This window comes from Desmodus rotundus, chromosome 2 (assembly GCF_022682495.2).
Source record: "Desmodus rotundus isolate HL8 chromosome 2, HLdesRot8A.1, whole genome shotgun sequence".
Lineage (NCBI taxonomy): Eukaryota > Metazoa > Chordata > Mammalia > Chiroptera > Phyllostomidae > Desmodus > Desmodus rotundus.
Genome location: NC_071388.1, coordinates 22,165,809 through 22,189,766, shown reverse-complemented (window position 1 = coordinate 22,189,766; position 23,958 = coordinate 22,165,809). Strand labels below are relative to the sequence as shown.

Sequence of the window (23,958 nt, the reverse complement as noted above, 5' to 3'; positions counted from 1 at the left end):
AATTACAACAATGTACTGTAATAAAAGTTATGTAAATGTGCTCTCTGTCTCTCTTTCTCTCAAAATATCTTGTTGTATCACATTACAGTGTGGATCTGCTGGACAAAGGGGTGATTCACTTCCGAAACAGGAGAGAGTGGGATGGTGTGAGGTTTCATCATACTACTCAGAATGAAAAAAGAAAAAGAATGATGTGGCATCTAAAACTTATGAATTACTTATTTCCGGAATTTTCCATTCAATATTTTCAGATCATGGTTGGCTGCCGGTAGCTGAAACCAGGGGTAGTGAAACCGCAGATAAGGGGGAACTACGTATCCAAAGGTGAGAACCAATGGTTTACGTTGGACAGCTAAAACCAGGAGAGCTCAGAAATACAAGAGGGAGTTAAACCATAAATACGAAAGTAGTCTAAACGTAGATATAAGTAAAACACTCAATATAACAAAACATTTGCTCAGGAGAGAAAAGGCAAATGCAACATCACAGGCCCGTGAAGGAGCTATGACTTTTGTCAGTAAAGCAAACCTCACGCTGGAGTTTGCGAGTTAGGAGTGCTCATGCAACGCGTAGGGCACGAAGTCCTGCTGATTGTGGAGACCGCTACCTCTTCGGTCTCCTCTGTTCTGCTCAGCTAAACTCCGCCTCTCCTCTGGAACCTCCAGGCTGAGAACAGAACAGACTTTCGGAGCGCGCCTACAAGCTGCACGTGCCCCTGACCGCACAGGGTATCGCATGCCTCTGGTCATCGGGGACCAGCACTCCATTCACCTGCCTGTGCTCAGAGCCCAGTTTGCGGTGCAACGCTGCAGTCACGCAGTCACGTGTCTGCTTTCGCTGGGGCCTCCCTTCACATCAGGAGGTTTTAGGCATCATATCCAGGAACAAAAGTATAAAGAGCAGTACAGCGTTTCAATTCCTCCTACTTAAGCATTTGTCATCTATTTTTATTCAGTATTAAGGTAAAATTCATTTTCCCTTTTCCTGGACTAGCCACAAAGAGAAATGGGATGCCTTAAAGATTCGGTAGTATAAGAAGAATAGAACAGCATAGTGGGAAATGTACTGAAAGGAGACCCGAGTCCTGGCTCGAACTCCATCACCGGGGACTGTGTGAGCCAGGTCATGCCAAACAGTGTCTTCCTGAATTGGGGCAGAGCAAACGAAACCTAGCACGATGTTTTTCTTCCTTAAAAGTAAACTATCCTACCTCCTTTGCAGATCTTTTGTGTTTATTCACCTTTCTTTTTCTCAGCAAATAAACATTTTGTATAGGGGGCATCAGGCTAGATGCCAGGAAAACCAGATAAATGGAGCATGGTTGTCCCACCCCTGCCTTCAGATACCTTCAAGTCCAGTGAGAGAGATGGCCAAGCACACAAATAACTACAAGCAGGCATCTGCGGAGGAGCAGAGCTGCCGGGACACAGGTGGGGAAATGAGAGATTCTTCTCCAGAAAGCTGCCTCATTTGTGACACCTAATCCTTCCCTGCTTGGATACAGAATGATGTGAGGATCACATAAGGTACTATATGTCAAAGTGCTTTGAAAAGTATGCTGCTGCCCTGGCTGGTGTGACTGAGTGATTAAGTGCTGGCCTGTGAACTGAAGGGTCACCAGTTCGATTCCCAGTCAGGGCACATACCTGGGTTGCAGACTGGGTTCCTGGTGGGGGCATGCAAGAGGTGACTGATGGATGTTTCTCTCACACATTGATGTTTCTCTCCCTCTCTTTTTGTATTCCTTCCCCCTCACTCTTAAATAAATAAATAATAAATATGTATGTGTGTAAATATATATATATATATATTAAAAAGCATACTGCTCTCTTCTCTTCCAGGGCACTCCTGTCTTTCTTCTCTGGTCACATCTAATCTGTGGTGTTGGGTCAACTGTCAACAGCCAAGGGTAGGTCGGGTAAGCCATCCTGCCCTTGGCTTTGTATTTCACCACTTTCCCAGGTTAATTCAATGTATTTAGGTAATTGGCTCTGAAAGGCAGCTCTTCCTGCAGCCAATGGGTTAAGAATCAGTTAGATCTGAGAAGGTTGGACGCCCTGCACTGGCTTTGGTGCATTAGTATGCGTCGCCATCTGACTCCCCGGTTGGAAGACAGGATCACAAGTGATGAATCTCCCTGCAGATCATTAGGTTGTGTGCACACTAAATGAATCTTGGTACCATAGCACCCAGACAACACTTGGCCTTGATTTATAATTCTGTACAAAGTTTGTCATTACTGCACAAGGGTAATGAGATAACAAGATAAAGTTAAATTAAAAGTACTTCTTCATCTAAACGTCTACACCCAGCCAAAAGTTATGACTAGATTTGAATCAACGCGAATGAAGACAAAATTCGTAGTTCTCTTTTCCTAATTACAGGGTTCAGCTGGTGCGAGAAATCTGCTCGTCGTGGTAATTTAATCACCAACCGAATAATGCTTCTCATTGACTTGAGAAATAACTGGGCATGCAGAATAGCATACATCAAAATGCTCTCTGGTGAGGCACATTCTGACACTGTCTCCACAACCGGGTTTGATTTACAAGTGATTAAATTAGCCCCACCGCCAGGCAGTAATCTGGTACTTAATGACCCTTATTCCTATGCTTTCGCCGTGAGGTTGGCATGGTGGTTGACCAGACCCCACACTTGTCTCAAGATAAGGGGACTAGGAATTAATACAACTTTTTTAAATGCCATCATTCATTTGAAAACCTGAAAAATCCATAACAGGCAAGACAACTTTATGGACGATGAGTCTGAGATTCGTGCCACGAGTTGATCTTTTAGTGCAGGGCTGCTTCATTGGATGATGGAATGTTCCGTATCTCCACTGTCTAACACAGTAGCCACTGGCCTCACGTGGATATCGAGCCCTCAAAATACGCTAATGTGTCTGAGGAACTAAATTTTATGTTAATTGCATGTTAACTTTCACTTAAATAACCACATATTACTAGTGGTCACCACATACGATGGTGTAGTAGGAGTCCTGTTTTCAAGTACATCTAGAATTCAGTACTAAAAGCAGTTTTATGCACCACCTAAGTATAATCCCCCTGCAATTTGTTGCTAACTTCAGAGCACCTAAGTTTTGTGAATTTTGTAATTGACTGTAAAATGGTTTTTCTTGTTGTTCTGATGTTATTGTTGTCTTAAACAAATATCGGTGGGGATTTCATTTTCCTTTGGCTTAAGTTGGAAGCAGCTAATCACATGAAGGAGACAAAGAGTTGTTTTTATTCATCTGGAGACACAGAGCAGGCAGACTCCCAGGCTGATCCAAGGTAATGCTTTTGGTGAGTTTTTGGTTTTTTTTTTTAAACCCAGGGGTAACAGTTACGGATGATATCAAAATGCTGTCTGGCAAATGGGCTCACTTTGAGGCACTGGCAGGAATGATCTGAAGGAATCTCACAGGCACCACGTGTCTGTGAGAGAGTTAGTGGCCACCTTATCCTTTCAGGAAGAGACCCCATGTCTTAACATCTGTGATTCCCTCCAACCTGACTCTGAATGCCCGAAGATTCAGATGAGTGTACAGCAGAAACGAGACAACAGCCCTCTCCAGAGAGTGGGGAGGGAGGAGATTAATGGCAGCTGATGGGATGTTTTGCTTTCAGAGTTGTTAGAGCCTTATTAGTGTTTAGCATAATATTTTGCAGGTAGCAGGTGGTCAAAATTATCAGTTGACTGGCTGCCTAGTTGATAGGCCTAAAATTGGAGGGAATAGCGAATTTACCTAATGCATAAAAATAAACAGGTATGAGATTATTGCTTCTGTTTGCTCTGTCTTTCTTGCTTAAAAACATCCAGTATAAATACATGCTAAATATGTGATCTATTCTACGCAAAGTTCAGAAAACCACTTTATGATTTCAGGTAATGAAAGCCCTGCAGATACGAGTTAATTAAAGGCTTCTCTTAGGTGCCCCACACTGAGGTCAGGTAGCATAAGCCCAGTGTTCTACAGGTGTGTCCTGAGGTTTTGTGAATTCTTAGAACGCTTTCAGCATCTAAATCATGTCAGACCTAAGAAAATTATGTGGGTAGTTTTTTAAAACATAGGCAGTCAAAGCACATGATTATTTTTACAGATAAAAGTAAAAGTACCTTGCCAGTAATTTTTTACTTGTTTTCATCTGGGCTCCCACATACAGATATTTTGTGGATAATAAAGTCGAAGATCAACCGCTTTGTGAAAAGTGTGAAGTCACGAGGCTTTTGAGTGAGGGCCAGCTTTCATAGGTTATGAAGGAACCCATATGAAGGTAGAGTTAAAAGATTTTCAAAGTATATATGTGGCTAGTTATATTCAAAATGAAAATATGAACAAATTCCAAAATACTAGTTCGATCTAAAGTAGGGATGAAATGGAAAAAAGTTCTCTCTGACTGGAGCCTAGCACGCCCTTGTAAGGAGGTTGGAAGTCAGATAATATTCTTTTTTAAATTGAGATTTTGGGGGTTTTTAAAGATGTTATTTATTTATTTTTAGAGAGTGGAAGGGAGAAAAAGAGGGAGAGAAACATCCCTGTGTGGTTGCCTCTCACATGCCCCCTACTGGGGGCCTGTCCTGCAACCCAGGCCTGTGCCCTGACTGGCAATCGAACCAGCAACCCTTCGGTTCACAGGCTGGCACTCAATCCACGGAAGCCACACCAGCCAGGGCAACATTATTTTTTTATGTCAGCCCTCTGGGGGGGGGGGTCAGGGAGAAGTTGGTGTGTGTGTGTATGTTTACAAGTTATTCCGTCTTTCAGGTTTGTCATCAGTACAAGGGCTGTAAAGACTAATTTGAAAACAAGAAAGACAAACTAATAAAGGCCACAGGGCTTTCAAAGGGAAGCAGAAGTTAAGGGATGGAGGATGATGGAGATAATTGCAATTGATCCAAGGGATGTGGCGAGCACTCCCCAGGCCAGCCCCGCGCCCACTGGGTGCTTCAATGCCTGTGACAGAGCACACACAGGCCAGCCTCAGAGGAAAGTCTTCAGCTGCTTAAAAGGAAGGTATTTGAGGTTACTCTGAGTTAATAAATTGTAGTAAAGAGATCATTGGCTCAGGAACAAAGTAGTTTAAGGGGTTGCTTTAAAGTCAGATAATGGAGAAAAGATTGGACAGTGCAGTGGCTCTGTCTGAGGTTTCTTTTCATGTGAATGAGGATGGGGATGATTTAAGTGCTTCTGTGGAAGCACTTTAGAGACACAAGAGCCTACAGCAATGCAGCTGCTGCTTCTGAGTTCTGCCCTTCTGCCTCCTTCCTGATGCCAGAGTGCCTCTGTTCCTTGGGGCCTAATTAGATCAGTGGGCATTTTCCCTTCTACACGATCTCTAATGCCCGTGTGCAAATGAAAACCAGAATGCACTGCACACAGCTTGTGCCAGAATGCGGCCCGCTCAGCGCACCTCCCCAAATCGCTCAGTCCGTGCTTTCGCCTTTCCATCCCACTACCGATGCCCGTATCTTCAAGCTCTCTCACCTAGATTATTAGAATATCTTTCTATCAGTTTTCTATGCACAATTCTTCCAAAAATACCTTTTTAGGACACAAATTTGGTCTTGCCTCTTTTGCCTAAGAATCCAGCAAGAGTTTATGCATGGGGAATTTTTCCAACGATTGACACATTTCTTTCCTGCCCCTTAACTTCCTCTTCTAGCACTCTTCTCACCAAGAAGGTCTGCAGGGAAGCAGGAAGGAAGAAAAGAGTAGTTACCTGCTCCTGAGTTCCTACTATGTTATGTGCTTTCTAGTTGTAACATTATTTAATCTTCTCATTACCTTATGGGATAGGTAATTATTTCCATTCTACTGATGAAAAAAGTGAATGGGTAGAAGGGATAAATAAATTGTGTAAGTCACCCACGTAGTAAGCCTTAGAACCAGCATTCAATCCACATCTCTCTCTTTCCAAAACTTTTTCACATAACAATCATCCCTGGCTTTCAAACATACTATTCCCTCTACACCAAATGCTCTCCCAGTCTTGGACCAATCGTAGAGTTCTTATTCACTCTGCAAAACCCTGTGCATGAACTGACACCTCTCCAGTCATCCCCGACTCTCAAGTGATCCTTCATCACTTGCTCTGCTGAGTTATGACTGTGTTTGAAACCGCAGTATTGCATTTATCTAGCCAGACTCTAATCATCTGATTGACATGGCTCTGTCACCCACTGGACTGCTCTGGTGGTTGCTTGAAGCCAGAAACTATGCACTTCCCTGTTATGAGTCCGGTGACTGGCAGCTGCCCAGGCACAACTGGTGCTCGTCAGTCTTTGTTGATGGGAATAATTCTACTGTACAAAGAGTAAACTAGTAGATCAAAAGTGATTGGTTAAATTCTTAACTAGAACTCAGCAAACCATCTATGGGACTGTTAGCAGATTGCTTAACCTCTTCAAGCCTCAGAAAATATATTTGTAAAATTACTGGGGGTAGGGATAGTAGGGAAGAGATATTAAATTATCTGCAATATCTACACAGATTCTAAAACTCTACTCACTCTTCATATACAGACTGTGTGAGGAGGGAGAACTACTGTAATCAGATGTAAAATGAAACATGGCATTTGTATAATTGCACCTACTGAACCGCTGATGGAACTTAACTGTAGTTATCGGGGTAGTGGAGGGGCTAACCACCTGATAAATAAACCACTTTATGAGTTTTTAATGTGTTCCTTATTAAAAATGCATTACTTTTCATGCTAAATTAAATAGCATTTAAAGCCAATGTTTCCCTTCTACCTTTGGTTAAATTAGATTTCTGTTTATTTTATTCATGTGATTAAGTAGCATAAGCTACTGGTGATATAGACCAATAGAGGAAAATATCCCTCAACACATAAAAAGTCATAGGGTTTTAGAACAAGAGGAGAACTAAAGACAAGATCCAGAGCTCAAGGAGTGGAATAGCACACAGCTGGTTAATGGTGGAGTAGTCTCATTCCCAATATCCAGATGATTGACTAACTGGAATCTTATTATGAGTCTATTGCCACACCAGCTCACAATACATTCTTCCCCCCACCCCCACCAGATGTGATCATTAGACGTATGGTTGACGTATGCAGGTTGCCTCATCATAATCTACTCCCCTCTTCTCATAGCAAGAGTGTTCTGCCTCTCCATTCTTAGCTAGCTAGTTTAGGAGGGCTTGAGCAGGAAGCTTAGAGAAGTCAGCTTCTACCATCACCCAGGTCTGGTCAATGATCCAGAAGTGGACAGGACACCAAATCAAAACCAACAAATCAACAAGAAGATGAACTTTCATGAGAAGAAAGCTCTTTCTTCATTTCTTCTGGAAGTGAAAGGGAGCTTTTGTCAGCCATCATGAAGATGAGAGGAGAGCTTGAAGCTGCCGCAGACCCACCATACGAAGCTGAGAGTGGAGCCATTAGCCTTAAGAAACAGTTGTTAGGAAGGAGCATAAACCAGACAGCTGGGCTCTGTCCTCTGTCACTGAGTCTCACTCAAGCTCCTTCAGGCGATTATACCCACTGAGTAGAAAAGTGTCATTGCCCAGTTCCACTAACACTGAACAAGTCAGCGTCTTGCCCAGGAGGTAGAGTGGGGCCACACTCCTATGAGAAACCTCACAATGACCTAATGATAACACTAAGGTACCATCCTGCAACTGCAAATCACCAGGTAAAGAGTTCCTTTGTCGTGGCCCAGGTTGCTCCTGGAACAGTCTGACCCATTCCAAGAACAAGAAGGTCCAAACAGGATTCACAGTCATCCAGTTACTGAGCAAAGAGAACATCTTCTAGTGTATTTAGAATGATGGGTCCTCCAGGAATCTCAACAGGAGGGCTGACTCTCCAGACTTGTCCCCCCATCATTTGTGAAATGACACCTGGGTAATCTAATGAGATGATGCCCCTCTTATAATAAAATTGGAAATAGAAAGTGATCAGGAAAAGCATAAATCAAAGAGAGCTAGCTAATGGGACTGAAGGACAAGGGGTAGGAAGGGGAAGAGCTTATGGTGGGAAGGGGTGGGGAAGGAGAGGCCCAGGGCCCCACTCGGTGGGTACATAAGCACCACATCAGAGGAGAAGTGAGGAGTATGTGCAGAGTGAAAGCCACTCCGATCATTATAACTTAGGACCCTGCTGCGGAGAGGGTTAGCCAGTGACACCACAGGGAGCTTCCTGGAGGAAAGCACAGCGAAGACTGTGATCAGAGTGAAGGAAGTGAGTGAATGAAAAGTGAAACAAGATGAACATCTGCAGAGAAACAAAACTAAAATGAGCGTGTGACATCATGCTCAGTGTGATGGCACCGATAAAGGATCTTAAAATCCAAGATTTAAGGACCTATTTCCTGTGGGAACAATGCTGTCTCCAAGTGCTGCTATCACAAATGAGGACACTTGGGATGCTTTTACTAAGCAGAGAAAATTAGGAAGTAAGTGTCAGGGAAACTCTGGATGGAGCGCCTGGTGGAACAGCCCCCCACCCCGCCCCATGTCTGATGATCCAGCAGATTGTCAGCCAGTGAATAATGAAGGCTGATTTGTCCTACTCCTGCTTAATAATTCATTTATTCAGCAAATACTTGTTCAGTTCTACACTAGGCACCGGGTTCTGGGGATTCAGCATTAACGACACAGATAAAATCCTTGTCCTCCTGGAGTGCACTCCGGAGGCGAGGCGGAGGGTGGGGAGGTGGAGAGACAACACAGGAACAAGTGAGTGCTACAAGGAAAGACAGGAGGAAAGGAGAGAGGTGCTAATTTGATGACTCTTATGAAAAAGTTACAATGAGTATTAACCTTTTGGGAAGTCATGCATAGAAGTGCCATCTTACACAATGATCATCTCAGGAAGCAATCATAGCTCCTTTGTAAAGCCATGGCCAGCCTCTAAAGGTATGTGTTGTCACCGTGTGCTGAGTTATAGAGTGCTGTAAAATGGCAAAAGGAGAGTGAATTGGTGACCTGTTACGACACTTCAAATGCTAAAGCCAGAGCTCAGGTACTTAACGAACTGCATATACTACATGACATTCCACAATTGTCAGAGCTTCTATCTCATTCTGCCTTAACAAATTAAAAGAAATATCATGGGAAAAAATAGACTAAAGGAGATTGGGTCCAAACTCCCTTGTCTAAAAATATTACATCTAACCCACTCAGAACCTACGTTTCCCTGCCTGCTGGGGCATCTCCCACAGTGGGCTCACCAGAACCTACTGCCACAATCCACCCTCTTCCGTGCTGGAGCCAGTTTGGAACAGGCCTCTGCCTTTGGCGGCTGCTCCAGGCTCTTGGGGTGGTTCCCTGACCCGGATCCACGGGTACCTGCCTTCAGGCTGGGCAGTCTGGAGTAGCCGCGTGCTTGGCCCTCCCACCCTGCCTGTTAGTGCCTTGCTCCAGCTCCTAGTGAGTCAACTGCACCACTGGCGCGCACTGCGTCATGAAGATGAGTGACCACTGATAGATGGCTGAATTTATGAAGGTCAATTTGGTCAGTAAGTCTCTGAGATCCACCTCAGCTTTGGACCTAAAGTTCAAGATGAAAACGTACTGGCCCTTGCTGGGTAACACAGTCTTTCACAGAATTGGTAGCGGGAACCTGACCTCAGGACAAGCATTGCATTGTGCGGCCCTACAGCGCCACCTCCCAACTCAAAGCCGACATTACAATTAGTCAGGGCTCTTTCCCACAGACCTCCTTGTGCTAATATTAATTCCTGCCTGAACTGTTCAAGGTTGAAGAAAACTAAAAAGACATAACAACAACAAAACAATATGTGATCCTAAACTGGATTCAGTATTAGTGGAGGAAAAAATTTCTATAAAGGCCAGTATTGTATTGGTTGACAGAACTGGAATACAGACAGTAGATCAAATGAAAGTACCTTATGTAAATTTAACTGAAGTAGGTAATTGTACTGGGGGGTATATAAGACAATAACCTAGGAGGTATTATGAATAAAGGACCATGACATATGTAACTGACTCTCAAAAGCTTGGAGAAATGAACTGGAGGTGGGGGACTGCAAGCATGTAAGAACAAGGAGCAAGCATGTAAGAACCTGAGCAGAGTTAAGGCAAGTGGGGGAAATGTCACAGTGTGTTAAAGGGTAAAATGCCTAAAGATGTCCTTTGTATTGTTCTTGCAACTTTTCTGTATGTTTGAAATTATGTTCAAATAAGAAGTTTTTTTAAAAAGTAACCTGGTTTTAAGAACTAGATAATTTGTCTAAAAATAGCTCCTCTACAACCCGGACTCCCACCATTAGATGTTCATTTCTTTGGCTATGACAGAGTTTGCAGACATCCTCAGGCCTCCAACTGCAACTGGGACAGCTTTGCTTTCACCTGTTTGCAGAAATTGTTCTTCTGCTTCATAATTGTTTGAAAGAACATATCTTTGTCTGAACATTAACACATCACAAGATGTATAATTGAAATCCTCGGGAGTTGACAACTAGCTATGGGCTGGCAAAGGGATCACTGCATGAGAGGCTAAAGTGGTAGGTGTGGACAGGTGTCCCGTGATAAATGATAATGAGCCCTGGGTACAGAGGAGGAAGGGCAGCGCCGTTCGTCCATCTCCTAGTTTGGTGCTCAGCCAGACCCACAGGTCAGAGTGCTAAGGACATTCCTAGACTCCCAGGCGGCCGTCTCCAAGGCCATGCTGACACACACCTTCCAGATTCACTAAATCTGCTCCATCTTAACTGTGTGAAAAGGTGCCAGCACCCTATATGGGACAAAAGACACTAACAAAACAGCCTCTGAAGGAAGGCCCAGTCGGGGACACATCGGCCTTTCTTTTCTCCACCAGCCAGCCCTGGAGCTCTACAGCGTGGTTCAGAACCCTCGTGCTCAGAAACTCAGGGACATAGAAAATTTGCTCTATCAATCATCTAGGTTATGGTAACATGCCTGGTCTAGGATTAGGGCTTCTGAGAATCCCAAGTATACTGGCCATAATTTCTTTTTTTATTTTCCTCACTATAGAAAATTTTCTATGTTATCTCAATAGAGACACTTCTTAATTTTCACAATTAAGGTAAATATACACACTCAGATGTAAGTTCTGCTCTAACATTGCCTGGGTAAAGATTTCTACTATCTGAGGTTCAGGGTACTAAAGCGTTCCATTTTCTTTATAAAATAGCGCATTCTAGTGGTACTCACAGGCACTGCAGGGAAATTCAGGAAGAGGTTTTTTTTTTTTTTTTTTCCTTTGAGTAAAAAAATGTATTTGACCTATAGCTGCTCCATAGTCAGAAAGAAACAGACCTCGAAATGCCTATTTTTTCTTATGAAACCACTGTCAACAACTTCTATATGGGAAAATATGGAGTCGTGTAATCCAGTGTTGTTTTCCAACCCTGAATTTTCAATGTTTTCTTTAGGCCGCAGAAACAAAGCAACTTTTCCCCTGGAAAACCACAAGTGGAAACGTCAAAATGGAATGAAAATAATATTTCAAATCCAGGTGGCACTCATCTCGCTCTTGTTTAAATTTTACAGCATTTTCTATCTAAACTGACATTTTAAAAATGTACTACGCTAGAACTCCTGTTCCAGTCAGTAGAAGAAACAACACTCCGCCCTGTTCTGAATAGGCCTCTGTCACAAAGCCTGCTGGGCCCCTCACCTGCAGCCTATTCAGCTGTCAAGTGATCACATAGGTTTGGAGCCTGAACCATCTGGATGTCACCCACATTCCTCCTGAAAGTTAACGCGGGAGAGCCACAGCTAGAGGGCTCAGCGTGCATGAGCTCAGGCCCTGCGGCTGACCGAAATTAGGCCAGTCTGAAATAAAGCATGTGGGCTTTTTTTTTTTTTAATGTAGGAAATCTAACCCCCTGCACAGGTAGCATTTTTCCCTAGGCTTTGATTTTCACGGTCATGGCCATAACTACTTTTCAAACTGGTCTGAGTGTGCCATGTGGTCCATGATAAAGTAGGTCATGGGAATGCAATGAAAAAAGACAGAGGAGGGAGGTGGTTGTGGGGAGGGGATCCTCCGAGGATGACCATAAGTTTAATTTAGAAACAAAGATGATTTTAACTCCCACGCTGTATTGTGGAAATTATGAAAAGCAGAAAGGGCAAGAGGAGGAGGGTCTTTCCTGAGTCCTGCTGTGCCCCTTTGCACGAATGGTATTATCCTGTCAGGGAGGGCTTGTTATTTTTATTTCCTAGAAAAGGAAGGGGAGGATCAGAGAGCAGGAGGGAGGAAGCTGGTCTTCAAGTCCTCCAGCCAGGACACCACATTCTCACCACGACAGAACCCAGGGAACGCTTTTCAGCATGAAAAATAGTTTCTGCTTATCTTTAGCATCTTCATTTTGAGACTAATGAAAACTCTATCAGTTAACGAACGTTTTCAAACTCTTTACGCGGACATCTTTGAGAAGAGATGGCAGGTGAGTGAGGTCTGTCTCTGGCTTCCCTGCCCTCTTCTTCAGCTCCTTCCCTCCTGCGTGCCTGCACAGGCAACCTAGAGCACTAAGCTGGGCCCTGACACCCGAGCTTTCCCCTTGATCTAGTCCAGAATCTTCTCCCATCCTCTGTTTCCAGGTTAGGCCTGGCCAACGTCCTAGTTCCTTCTGGGTCTGCCACTGATCAGCTTAGATTCCATTTTAACAGGGGCACTGATGCCTCCAGTCAAAGACATTCTCGGACCCTGTGGTGAGCCAATGGGGGAGGCGCTGCCAGATACTACGGGAGCTTTAGCCCTTTTGTTTCATTCACTTCATTCTGTCTCAGATATTCATGTTCTAGACATGAAGCTAGCCACTGGGCATATGCAGATTGGTCAAAGATGATTCTGTCTTCACATCACACCATTTGGAGAGTGACTTATTGCAATGCTTCATGAGGCTGCTTTAATTAAATAGAAGACCATATACAAAGTAAAAAGAAAAAAACTGTCAATAGATCCTAAGGATATATTCTGATAGGAAAAGTCAAATATTTATAAAAGTAAATGAGGTGGCGATATGCTCAGCATTGTGCAAGACTGAATTGGTAAGTGTTTATTTTCTGTCCCCCTCTCTACACCATTATACCTGTTTTCTTTCAACCTCTAAAAGAGGACCACATGATGGACTCCTAGGGTTGGTGAAGATGGAGGTTGGAGCAAGGGAACTCAGTTCGTTAGGCTCCCACTCTGGGAAGCAGTGAGCTATGCACTTCACATGCATGACTTCATAATTCTCACCACACCATTGTGAGCTCAGTTGAATTAGGCCCATTTCACAGATGCAGAAACTAAAGCTCAGCAAGGTTTAGTAACACATTCTTCCTAATATGCAGGAGAAAATAGGAGAGAAAAGGGAGGTTCCTATTTGCTCTTTGATGCCATTCTTTCTGTTCCCCAACTTCTCAATGGAAGTACCCCAATCAAGCAATACACATGCACTGGGCACTTTGTACGCATTTGTATTGCATGGGAGAACTACAAAATATTATAAGCTCTAGTCTTTCTCCTGAACGTGATGAAGGCATCGTTTTGAGAATAAGACACACACGTGCACAGCTAATAATCCAAATTCTATGTGCAGCAAAGACAGGTCATGCCGTAAGAGAGAAGGGAAAGACTCTGCATTGGATTTTCCTAGGCAAGGAGGATGTGAAAAATCTAGACAGGGAAAGGAATGATCAGTGAGACTCAATGTTTGGGGCAGAGCAGTGGATGGAAGCAGGTTCCAGAGCAGAGCAACAAGAGGAGCACCTGGAGAAGTGGACAAGAGTGGGTGGTGAATGATGTGGCATCCCCAGGAGGAAGGTGTGTGTGTGTGTGTGTGTGTGTGTGTGTGTGTGTGTGTTGACATGGGTGAGATGGATGGGGAGCTGGAAATAAATATGGGGAGTCTACAGAAGGTGTTGGGCTAGGAACCAAAAGACAGGTGTTCCCTGCTTCACTCCTTCAGACTAGTTACCCAACATCTCTGAGCCTCGAGTTTCCTCAGCTGTTAAATCAGAAATTAGATTATCTCCGAGTTCTGCCCCATATAATGCTGAGATTTCCTCCCGCCTCTCTTTTTATTGTCCCCTCCCCACCTGCAGCTCAAAGCTATAAAAAAATTATTTAGGGTTGGCAAATAACATAACTGTTTGTTCTGTTTTGTTTTTTGAAAAACAATTGTTTTATTCCCTAAACCTGGACAAACCCTGTCACTATAATAAATAGCAATATCTGTGTCATCGTTATTGGGGAATTTTGAAAGCATAAATAATCTCAAACTGATCGATGTGGTTTCTATTAAAATAGTATGATTTCTTCTACCATCCGCCCACTTGCTTTTGATGAATTAGTATTTCATGCAATGACATTTATTAACATTAGGGGCTCCACTGGGAGGAGCTCTAGGAACCTCAACACTGTGTTTACTACAAGGATACTTTGGAGCATGTTACTGAGTGCACAAGGAAGAAGAACCCAGAGAGAAACTACTCTCCATCCTCCAGGAACAGATGAGCCACTACCGAGCACACCTGGCTCCTCTCTAACTCAAGGCCTCTGTGACTGTTCAAAAGGCTCCGTTTCCCTTTTCACAATCTGGTGCTGCTAGAAAGTGCTGAGCCAAATCCAGGTCCAAGTGCAAGGCTTGCACGTGACATGCTCACTCACCCAGACTGTCTTCTCTCCTGCTGTTACTCTGTCTTGGCCTCATTTTTTCTCCTTCTACATTTATTTTTATCTTTCTGATTTACACGCATTTGGACCCCTTAAGTACCTCTGGACACAAGGAGGTATAAAAAATAAAGAAACACAAACAAATAAACGAATAACCTTTTCAACCGAAAGCTTTGTTTTCCATACCAGAGGTAAGCAAGCTTCAGCCCGCTGGCCAGATCCAGCCTGCCACCTGATTTTGTACGGTCCACAAGGTAAGATTGGCTTTTATATTTCTGAGTGGTTTGGGAGGGGAAAAAAAGGAAGAAGACTTGTGATATGAGAAAATTATATGACACTCAAACTTCAGTATCTGTAAATAAAGTTTATTAAAACACAGCTACGCTCACTCATTTGCTTCTTTGGCAACGGCTGTTCTCACCCTGCGGCAGCAGAGTTCAGTCGTTAGGCCAAAGGTGGATATGCCGGGAGCCTAAAATATTTACTCTCTGGAGTTTTAAAAAGTTTGCTGACCCCTTGATTAGACCTTCATTTTACATATGTCTGAGTGCCTCTTAGCTAATGTTAGTTTTATAATATTGCTTCAAAGCTAGGTGTTTGCTGCACCCTTATTCCATGTAGCTATTTTATATATGTGTATGTGTGTGTGTGCTTTGTGCATAAAATTACTTCTCAGTCCACTTTAACCTCGACCCAAGCTTGGGTATACTGCCTATCGCAGAGTTCAACCATATGTAATAAAGACAACTAACTTTTAGTCACTTAGAAATCACTGAAGGACCCTCTTGGGTGACTATTTTATAGACACTAATAAAATGAATCTACAAACACTTCTCTTTTTGCTGAAAATTCTAAGCCAACAGAAGGATCTACACAGCAACTTGGCACTTTTCACACCACATCCAAACTATTTCCTCCAGTTTCTTTTCAGCTGATACATGTGTTTGCATATTTACTGTTTTTTCCCCTCCCCTGGTCACCCTTAGTTAGAAATATAACCAAGTCTCCATGGAAACACAACAAAATGCTCTCTCACAGATGATCGAGGGACCTGAGCAGCTGGTATCAGGCTGAAGGCTGCAATGGCTTCTAACCAAATTAGGAAGAGAAAGGAGCTTACCCAGCTCTTCCAGTCCTCTCAGAATTCTAAAGCTCAGCATGGAAATCTACACAGATTGTGAATTGCTGAGAATGGTTTTATTTTGTCTTTTCCTTCTTATTCTCTTATCTTTCCTATTTCTGTGTTTCATCTATAGGGGCTATTCATCACCTGCCCCTTGGATGATTGACAGAGTCTACAGAATAATCAGGAAGGAAACCTACATTCAGTGAGCACCCTACTGTGTGTTAGGCACTTCGATGTCACAGCTGGCCCATTGTCACACAGTTTGTAAGCCAGAAGAACTGGGATTTGAACTCTCGTCTGGTTAATGCCAAAGCCCATTCTCTTTCTACTACACATGAAATAAAATCCTTTCCATGAAGAAGATAGGACAGACAGGTTCAACCAGGTCTTTTGACAAAACCTTGAGGGAATAGTAGAAATCAAGATATAGAAATGAGAATATGAAGTTACGTTCTCTCCTAAACCCCAACTATGTTTACAAGAAGTCAAGGTCAAAGCTAAGTTATGGGGGAACCAAAAGAACCAGGATTCTCTTCCCCAACAATCTGTCCCTAATGCTTAAAAAAAGATGTCTTAAATAATGTTAATAAGTGCCTTGAAAGAAGACTAGACAAAGTACTGTGGTAATTTAGAGAAAGGAGACATGCTTCAGGTAGGGGGCAGGGTATGGAGGAATGCGCCAGAAGAGGTGGCAGCGCCCAGCAAGTTCGTCATAATTCAAAGCCTTGGCTATTCCTGTGGCCAATGATCAACCTAACTGCACTTTTCTTCTCTCAGAGTCTGATGAGGAACAACAATCCCCTAAGTCTTGTTTCTTACTAGATCTGATGGCATGCACGCTTGCCCAAGAGCTTGTCTCTCTGAGCAGAACCTGGTACCCTCAAGGTCCCAGAGCCTTGTTCTCCAAGGCTCTATGAAGAGTCAGCTCAGAACTGTACTCTCAACCCGTGGGGGTGGGTATAGAGCCTCAGAAACCAGGCTGGGGCTGACTGCTCCCCTTGAGCAGGTGGGTTCCCGGTCCCCAACTTCAACTAGGACACCTTTGCTTTTACCTGTTTCGGGATAGTATTCCTCTGCTTCATAAATGTTGGAAAACACCGTCTTAGAACATATCTTCGTCTGAACATGGCACACATCACAAGATGTGTAGTTGATATTCAAACCAGGACTTTTGAGAGAAAGAGGTCTGCCTTCTGAAGGTTTATACAAGAGCTCATGGTAATACCACTCCTCCTGTGATAAAGATGCAAAGGCAGATTATTATTTTTTAAATGAAGCAGCCGATCCTCACCTGGTCTATATTCCACCACTGCTACCAGTGAGAGTCAAGGTAGGCATAGAGAAGAGAGTGCAAGAATGTGAAGAAGCATAGAGAGAGGCAGCTCCATCTCTCTTCAGCAGACTGACACAGGAAAGGCGGGTGAGGGACCTTGGCACTTCCTCCTCTGTCCCAGTGTATGGAGCCTCTGGCTGTCTTGGAAAGGTGAGTAGATTCTTCTTAGGCACCACTTCTAAAGCATGATGGGGTGGGCTGGCCTATGTTTATACGCCCTATAAGCCTAGAAAAGTACATTCCTCTTCTGCATGAGCCCTTGATTTTAGAAAAGTCTGTGTGAAATACTCTGCCCTCCAGAGAGAAGCTATCTCATTGCAAATTGCTTTATTAATCAAATTAGTGGATAAACTAGAGTACAGCTACTACATTAAAATTGGCCTTTGGATTATAGAGAATTGAAATCATTGGGGACACCTTGTCCATGCAAAAACAATCTTATTCTGTGGAGTAGTTTTGACTTGAGTTAAAACAACTGGTCGTTACAAATACTATATATGTGTATATATACTTTTTTTAAAAAAACTATTCAGCGCACTTGTCCTTTGGAACAGCTTTGGCTCAGCTTCCCAGATGTTTAAAACTCCAGGCATGTTAGTCAAGGAAGCATTTCTGCTGAGTGATTTAGCTAAGCACAACACGTCTTACAGAGATTTGACTAGTAATTGCTCTGAAAGAGAAGGATGCTTTCCATCTCAGAGCGATTTATAAAGATTACATATCCAACCCCATACCAGGAAGGAACGTTATCCCTTTTGTTAATGTTTCACAGAATAAATAATGAGATTGGAAGTTTAGAGAATAACCAGTAATTTATCTTGGGCTACATTGATAAAAAGTCCTGTCATTTCAAGAAGAACTAGCTCAGCTTCATAAACTACTTTATTAGCCATTAGCACAGACCACATGATTTGGGCTTGGAAGGAAATAACAGCCCTAAAGCCCAGGCAGCTAAGAAATCCTACTCTTAATTTATAAATTCCCTTTAGAAGACCAGAGTCCTCATTCTTCATTATGACCCACTAAATTAGGGGTTCCCAACCTCAGGGCCACAGACCAGTACCCATCCAGGCCTATTAGAACCAGGCCACCCAGCAGGAGGTGAGCTCGAATGTAATGCACTTGAATCATTCCGAAACCATCCCCCACCCTCCAGTCCATGGAAAAAATTGTCTCCCACAAAACCGGCCCCTGGTGCCAAAAAGTTGGGGACTGATGCACTAAATCACCTGCCTACTCAAGGTCAAAGACATTTCTATTGACAGCACAGCGTTAGGAGCTTGACAAGTGACCTTGACTGTTTTTTACATGACCTTTTGAGCAGAAAGGAAGTAGACAATTTAAAGCTTGAAAAAATAAGGCAGCCCAAGGAGAGGACTCACTGCATTCATATTTCTTTTCCTTTCTCTACATGTGTTTTTTTCACTATTCCAATTCTTACTTCTTTGCTAACAATAACCTGTGACTTCAGTGCAGCACCCTGGTTGGATGACAGTATGACCAGCAAGTACCTGTAAGCCATGCCCGTCTCTGCCCTGGTGGTTTCCTTCAACGAAATTCCATGGACACGTAAAAACTTCTCCAGGTATTTCCATTCCGCTGCTCCACTGGGTCTAACAGGCCAGCAGGCGGCCTGAGGAGGAGGCTTGCTCACTGCAAGGTGCCGTCTACACTTCAGAGCAGATTCACTGGCCTTGGGCAGACCCAGCTTGGGGCTGGGGATGTCTGCACAGGCGGGTTTGTAAAGATGCATGTTTCAAAACCCCAGGGGAGCAATCCTGATTTCGCAGCACTCGACTCTAAGACTTGCTGTATCTTGCTCTGATTAACTTGAGTTATCTGGCTTTGGCGTGTCCCGAAAAGGGATCAGACTGTTTGCCTTAGATGTCCCTTATGGTTTTTGTATGCGAGCCGGCTCCTGAGTTCCTGGCAGAGCTGCTGGCTGCATTTCTCTGCTGAAGCCTGTGAAAAAAGAAGCCTGACAAAGGCCAATCACTTTTCTTGTCCCTGTAAAGTTCACCAAGTCAAACTTCAGCCATGAAGTATTGGCCCTGAGGGAAAAAAGTGGGGGCATTTTTCCCATGTCTTTCTATTTAGGTAAAGGGAATATTTTGGTGGGATATGAGCCCAATGTTCTGTTCTCATACGGGCCACACGGCTTTGAGGACAGTTCATGAGTGTATAATGATACCTCTCTAAGTTATCAAATATTTCATAATCAAATTTATTATACTAGTGGCATGATTCATTTGAGCAACAGGTCCATTAACTGTTTTTCTTCTTCAGATGTTGCTATCAAATTATAGGACATACTGATAAGGTGGCTGTGAAAAGCAGAAGGACCCCACCTTTGTGTCCAACTGACTTTTGGTGAAGGTTCCAGAGCAACTCAACAGAAGGACAGGCTTTTCGATAGGTGGTGCTGGGGCAGCTGGACATCAGTAAGCAAAAACAAATAGACAAAAATAAATGAACCCTTGACTTATACCTCATATTTATACAAAAACTAACTCAAAATGGGCCACAGACTTCGTTGTCAAATGTAAAATGATAAAACTCATAGGTAAAAACTTAACAGAAACACTTTGGGACCTGGGGCAAAGTGAAGAGTTCCTACACTTGATACCAAAAAATACACGTCATAAAAAGAAAAATTTATAAATTGGGTCTTATAAACATTCAGAACTTTTGCTCTGTGAAAGACCCTGTAAAGAGGATGGAAAAACAAATTACAGACTGAAAGAAAATATTTGCAAACCACATATCCAACAAAAACCTTATAACCAGAATGTAGAAAGTCTCCAAACTCAACAATAAAAACATAAACAATTCAATTGAAAATGGACAAAAGATAATGAACAAACACTTTACTGAAGAGGAGGTACAGATGGCAAACAAGCACATGAAAAGATGGCCATCATTGTTAGCCCTTAGGGAAAGGCACATCAATTCCACACTGAGATATCACCACATACCTACCAGAACAGCTAAAATAAGCATGACATTAGCACTGAATGCTGGCAAGGACTCAGAGAAACTGGATCACCCATAAATTGCTGGTGGGGATGTAAGAAGGTACTGCAATCCCCCCCCAAAGTATGGCAGTTTCTTCTAAAACTAAACATATCAGACTTACTATGTGACACAGCAATTGTACTCTTGGGTATTTATCCCAGAGAAACTCAATCTATGTCCACACAGAAACACCTACACAAATGTTCACAGCAGGCTAAGTTGTAAGAACCAAGGAAGAAACAGGTGAACTGGGAAAGCAGTCGTGAAAAGTGAGACATGAGCCTTCTTCTTCAGTGCATCCCTGTCTTTTGCTCCCCTCTAGACACGGTGTCAATATGTGGCCTTCAGTGTAAAGCTAATGCAAAGGAAATGGCCGATGGGACCCCAATGTGCAAATGTGCAGTCTGTGGCCAAAAATGCCTTGCAAGATGGCTGTTGGGGGCACAGAGTGCTGTTGGGCCATGGAAGGTTGAGATGGTTTTATGGTTATGTGCTGTTGAGTCAGCACTGAAGCAATGCTCCCAGGATGCTGAGAATATGTTTCCCCTTATCCCAGGCTGCCCTGGCCTGGCTGAGAACAATGTCCACAGAATGCAGTGGAGTATGGTGGAAATAGCGTGGGCTGTGCTAATCAGGAAGACTTGGGTTTGAATCCTACCCCTACAACACACGAGTGAATGGACTAAAGGCACTTTCTGAGTCCCAATTTCTTCCTCTGGAAAACATAGCATATTACCTCTTAGGGTTGTTGTAAAGACTAAAGGAAATACGGTATTTGATGTACCTGGCACAGAATAAATAACCCAGTAAGCGGTGATTATTGTTATAATATCTCCTGCATGGCACAACCCTAAAGACTGCCATGACGTCACTGTCCGTGTGGATGGTGCCCCCTAGTGTTGCTACCGGATGTGGCAGACCTGGACAGGCTCAGCAAGCAACAATTTTCAGGGCACTTCAATGTTTCGGGCTACACGACTGCAAAATGGATGGGATGGTTTTAAAAATGACTTGATCCTTTTTAACAGACCTTTTAAAGAGACGTGAAGGATTATCTGGATAAAGTTAGTTTGTTCATCATGTAGCAAGGCATCTCTCCACTACTTCTTCAGCATCTACTTGGAAAGCAGATGCGAAAGTTGCAAAGAATCCCACACCTCACAGTCACTGCTCCACGTGCTTTGCCACGGGGCTCATCCATTTCCTTCTACAGGTTGTCCCTTTGGGGTCTGGACCGTGTCAGACACAAGGCTGGTAAGCTGGGACCCAGAGTAGCATCAGGAAAAGTGAATCTCAGCCCAAAAGCAAGGCCTAAAAATGTATACCGAATTTTTCAGATTATAAGACGCACCACCTTTTCCCTGAAAATTTTTTTGGGGGGAATGGGGGTGCATCTTACAGTCTGAATGTAGCTTACATTTACATTAGTGAAATATTATATTATTTATGTTATAAATATTTTACCACATTTTTTGCTTCAAAATTTTTTTTCCTATTTTCCTCCTCTAAAACCTAGGTGCATCTTTTGGTCCAAAAAATACGGTAGTTTCAGTTTTGTGATCCAAAGCACTGCTGAGAGGTCTGATTGGGCTCTTAACACCTGAACCAATCTAGCTCCTCCTCACCTTCTTCTGGGCACTATGATGAACCTAAAACACCTGGGGTTCTCAATAGAGCTGCACCAAATCTTAGAACTCTACTGGTTAATTCTCTTGGTCTATAAATAAGGAAGGAAACTGCCAGGTAAATTGACAATACTGAGTCAGTTATTGTTGAAATATACAGGTGATGTATCATAAAATTGTACACTTGAAACCTATGTAATTTTATTTTTTAAATTTTTTTCAAAGATTTTATTTATTCATTTTTAGAGAGAGGGGAAGAGAAGGAGAATGAGAGAGAGAGAAACATCAATGTGTGGTTGCCTCTCATGCGCCCCCTACTGAGGACCTGGCCCACAACCCAGGCATGTGCCCTGTCTGGGAATTGAACTGGCGAACCTTTAGTTCACAGCCCATGCTCAATCCACTGAGCCACACTAGCTAGGGTGCAAAACCTATGTAATTTTATTAACCAATGTCATCCCAATAAATTTAATTTTAAAACATTTAAATAAAAGTACTAATGATTAAAAACAATTTTTTAAAGAGTCAGTTATTGTAAGGACTGGGGTATAAGTGCAAATTTCCAGGAGCATGGGCTTAGAGGTCAGACAGAGGGGGGTTTAAATCCTTGCCCAATGGTATACTGCTGAGTGATGTGAGTACTCGGAGTTTTTAGTTTCTTCCTTACAAAAATAAGTAAAACAATACTACCTCCATAGAATTAGATAAGCTGAGTCAGTTTATATATTTTAAATCCCCCAATATATCACACTGCCTCTTGAAATGTCATTCCTCTGTATAGTAATTGTATATGTTTAATCACTGACTAAGGTTCCCAGGTTCCAAGACGATATTATTGAAAAGGTCTGTTTCTGCTGTGGAAGACAAACTCACTTTGCTTACTTTATGATAAAATGTTCTTTTCAGCTGGGAAAATTATAAAATCTGGAGAACAAGTGCGCCATCAACATTTTGAGAAATTGTGTCCTACGTGGTTTGTTTTTCTAACGTCTCTCCAAATTATTCCAAGATAAACTTCAACTTGAAGCAATTTTAGCATTTGGCATTTTCCTAAACAGATTCAAACGTTAGTTCAGATAAAGTAACAACTGAATTTTTTAGAGGTCACCTTTTTAGCAACCTGGCTCAATGAAACACCATGAAAAATAAACAAATGAACAAATAAAATATCACAAGGCCCGTGCTTCAAGCCTCTGGGGAGAGAACTTCAACTCATACACCATATACTCTTTCCTGCTCCTAATTCAAGCAAGGCGGATTTTATGTCCCATTCCTCAGAAGAGAAAAGACAGCAAGGTAGATGAAAAAGGCTATTAGAGGCAGACCTACCGACAGCAGCAAGAACAGTTTACAGGTGAGGATACAGAAAAAGTAATGGAGGGAGAAAAAGCACAGAAGCCAAACCTTAAAAATAAAATAGCAAAATAAGGCCTCTAGTTTTCAAGGCAAAGAGTTCTATATGCCTTCATAGTCCCTGAGGACATTTAACATAGCACAGCAGTTGACATTTATGAAGATAAACTGGAATGGTCAGGTTGTTTCTTCGGGTTTAAAAAGTTAAAACAGAGCCTTGACACCTAAATTAGGAAGTTTCAGGTAAGAAATCACTTGCGTGGAAGTTTCCATTCTCTGACAACGTTAGGAGAACAACGCCTAACTGTGAATATTTACTGCATGTAGATACATTATTTGTTCACATCACAAGCTTTTTTCCCATTCCTAGGAACTTGGTGGTTCAGAGGACTCCTGGCCTAGAAAAAGGTTCCCGAGCGACAGCACACATTGCCTCCCGGCCCCTTTCCTGCCTGCCCGCTGCTTGCCCCCTGCCGTTCACATTCCCCAAAAGTGCCACATGCCCTTGCAAAAGTCCAGTTGAAAAGGTGCAGTCTGTATGTATTTTTTTCTGACACATCTCTTCCCTGTGTCCCCCTGTCCTTTATCTCTCTTTTCATAGCGCTTCATTCACATTTCTAATCTTAGATCAGTAAAACTATACTGCAGTCTTGCCTTCCCTGAAAAACAAAAAAAACCCTCCAAGACTATTCATGGCAAGAAGCCTGTCTTATATATCCCCCTATCTCTGGAACTGGAACATAATAGATGATCAGACCTCTTGAGTGAATTTCTTTTTAATTTTCTGGTTTGACTTAAATTTTTTTTCAATATTATATATATGAAAACAAAAGAGTGTCCTTGAATTCTGAATATTGACTTTATATTGGAAATTCTTAACTGAAA

General features: G+C 42.7%; 1 protein-coding gene across 4 annotated transcripts in view; it reads right to left on the bottom strand.

Annotated features, from left to right (window-relative positions):
• Positions 1-23,958, bottom strand: part of KCNAB1 (potassium voltage-gated channel subfamily A regulatory beta subunit 1) — a 364,487-nt gene that overhangs the window by 284,745 nt on the left and 55,784 nt on the right. The window contains exon 1 of one of the 4 annotated variants that reach the window (XM_045197194.2): positions 18,592-19,047. The exons of the other annotated variants lie outside the window; for them this stretch is intronic. Coding sequence (XP_045053129.1) covers positions 18,592-18,833 — 242 coding nt within the window. The 5' untranslated portion in view covers positions 18,834-19,047. Of the gene's footprint in view, positions 1-18,591; positions 19,048-23,958 lie in introns of those variants that run through there. 4 annotated transcript variants of the gene reach the window in all.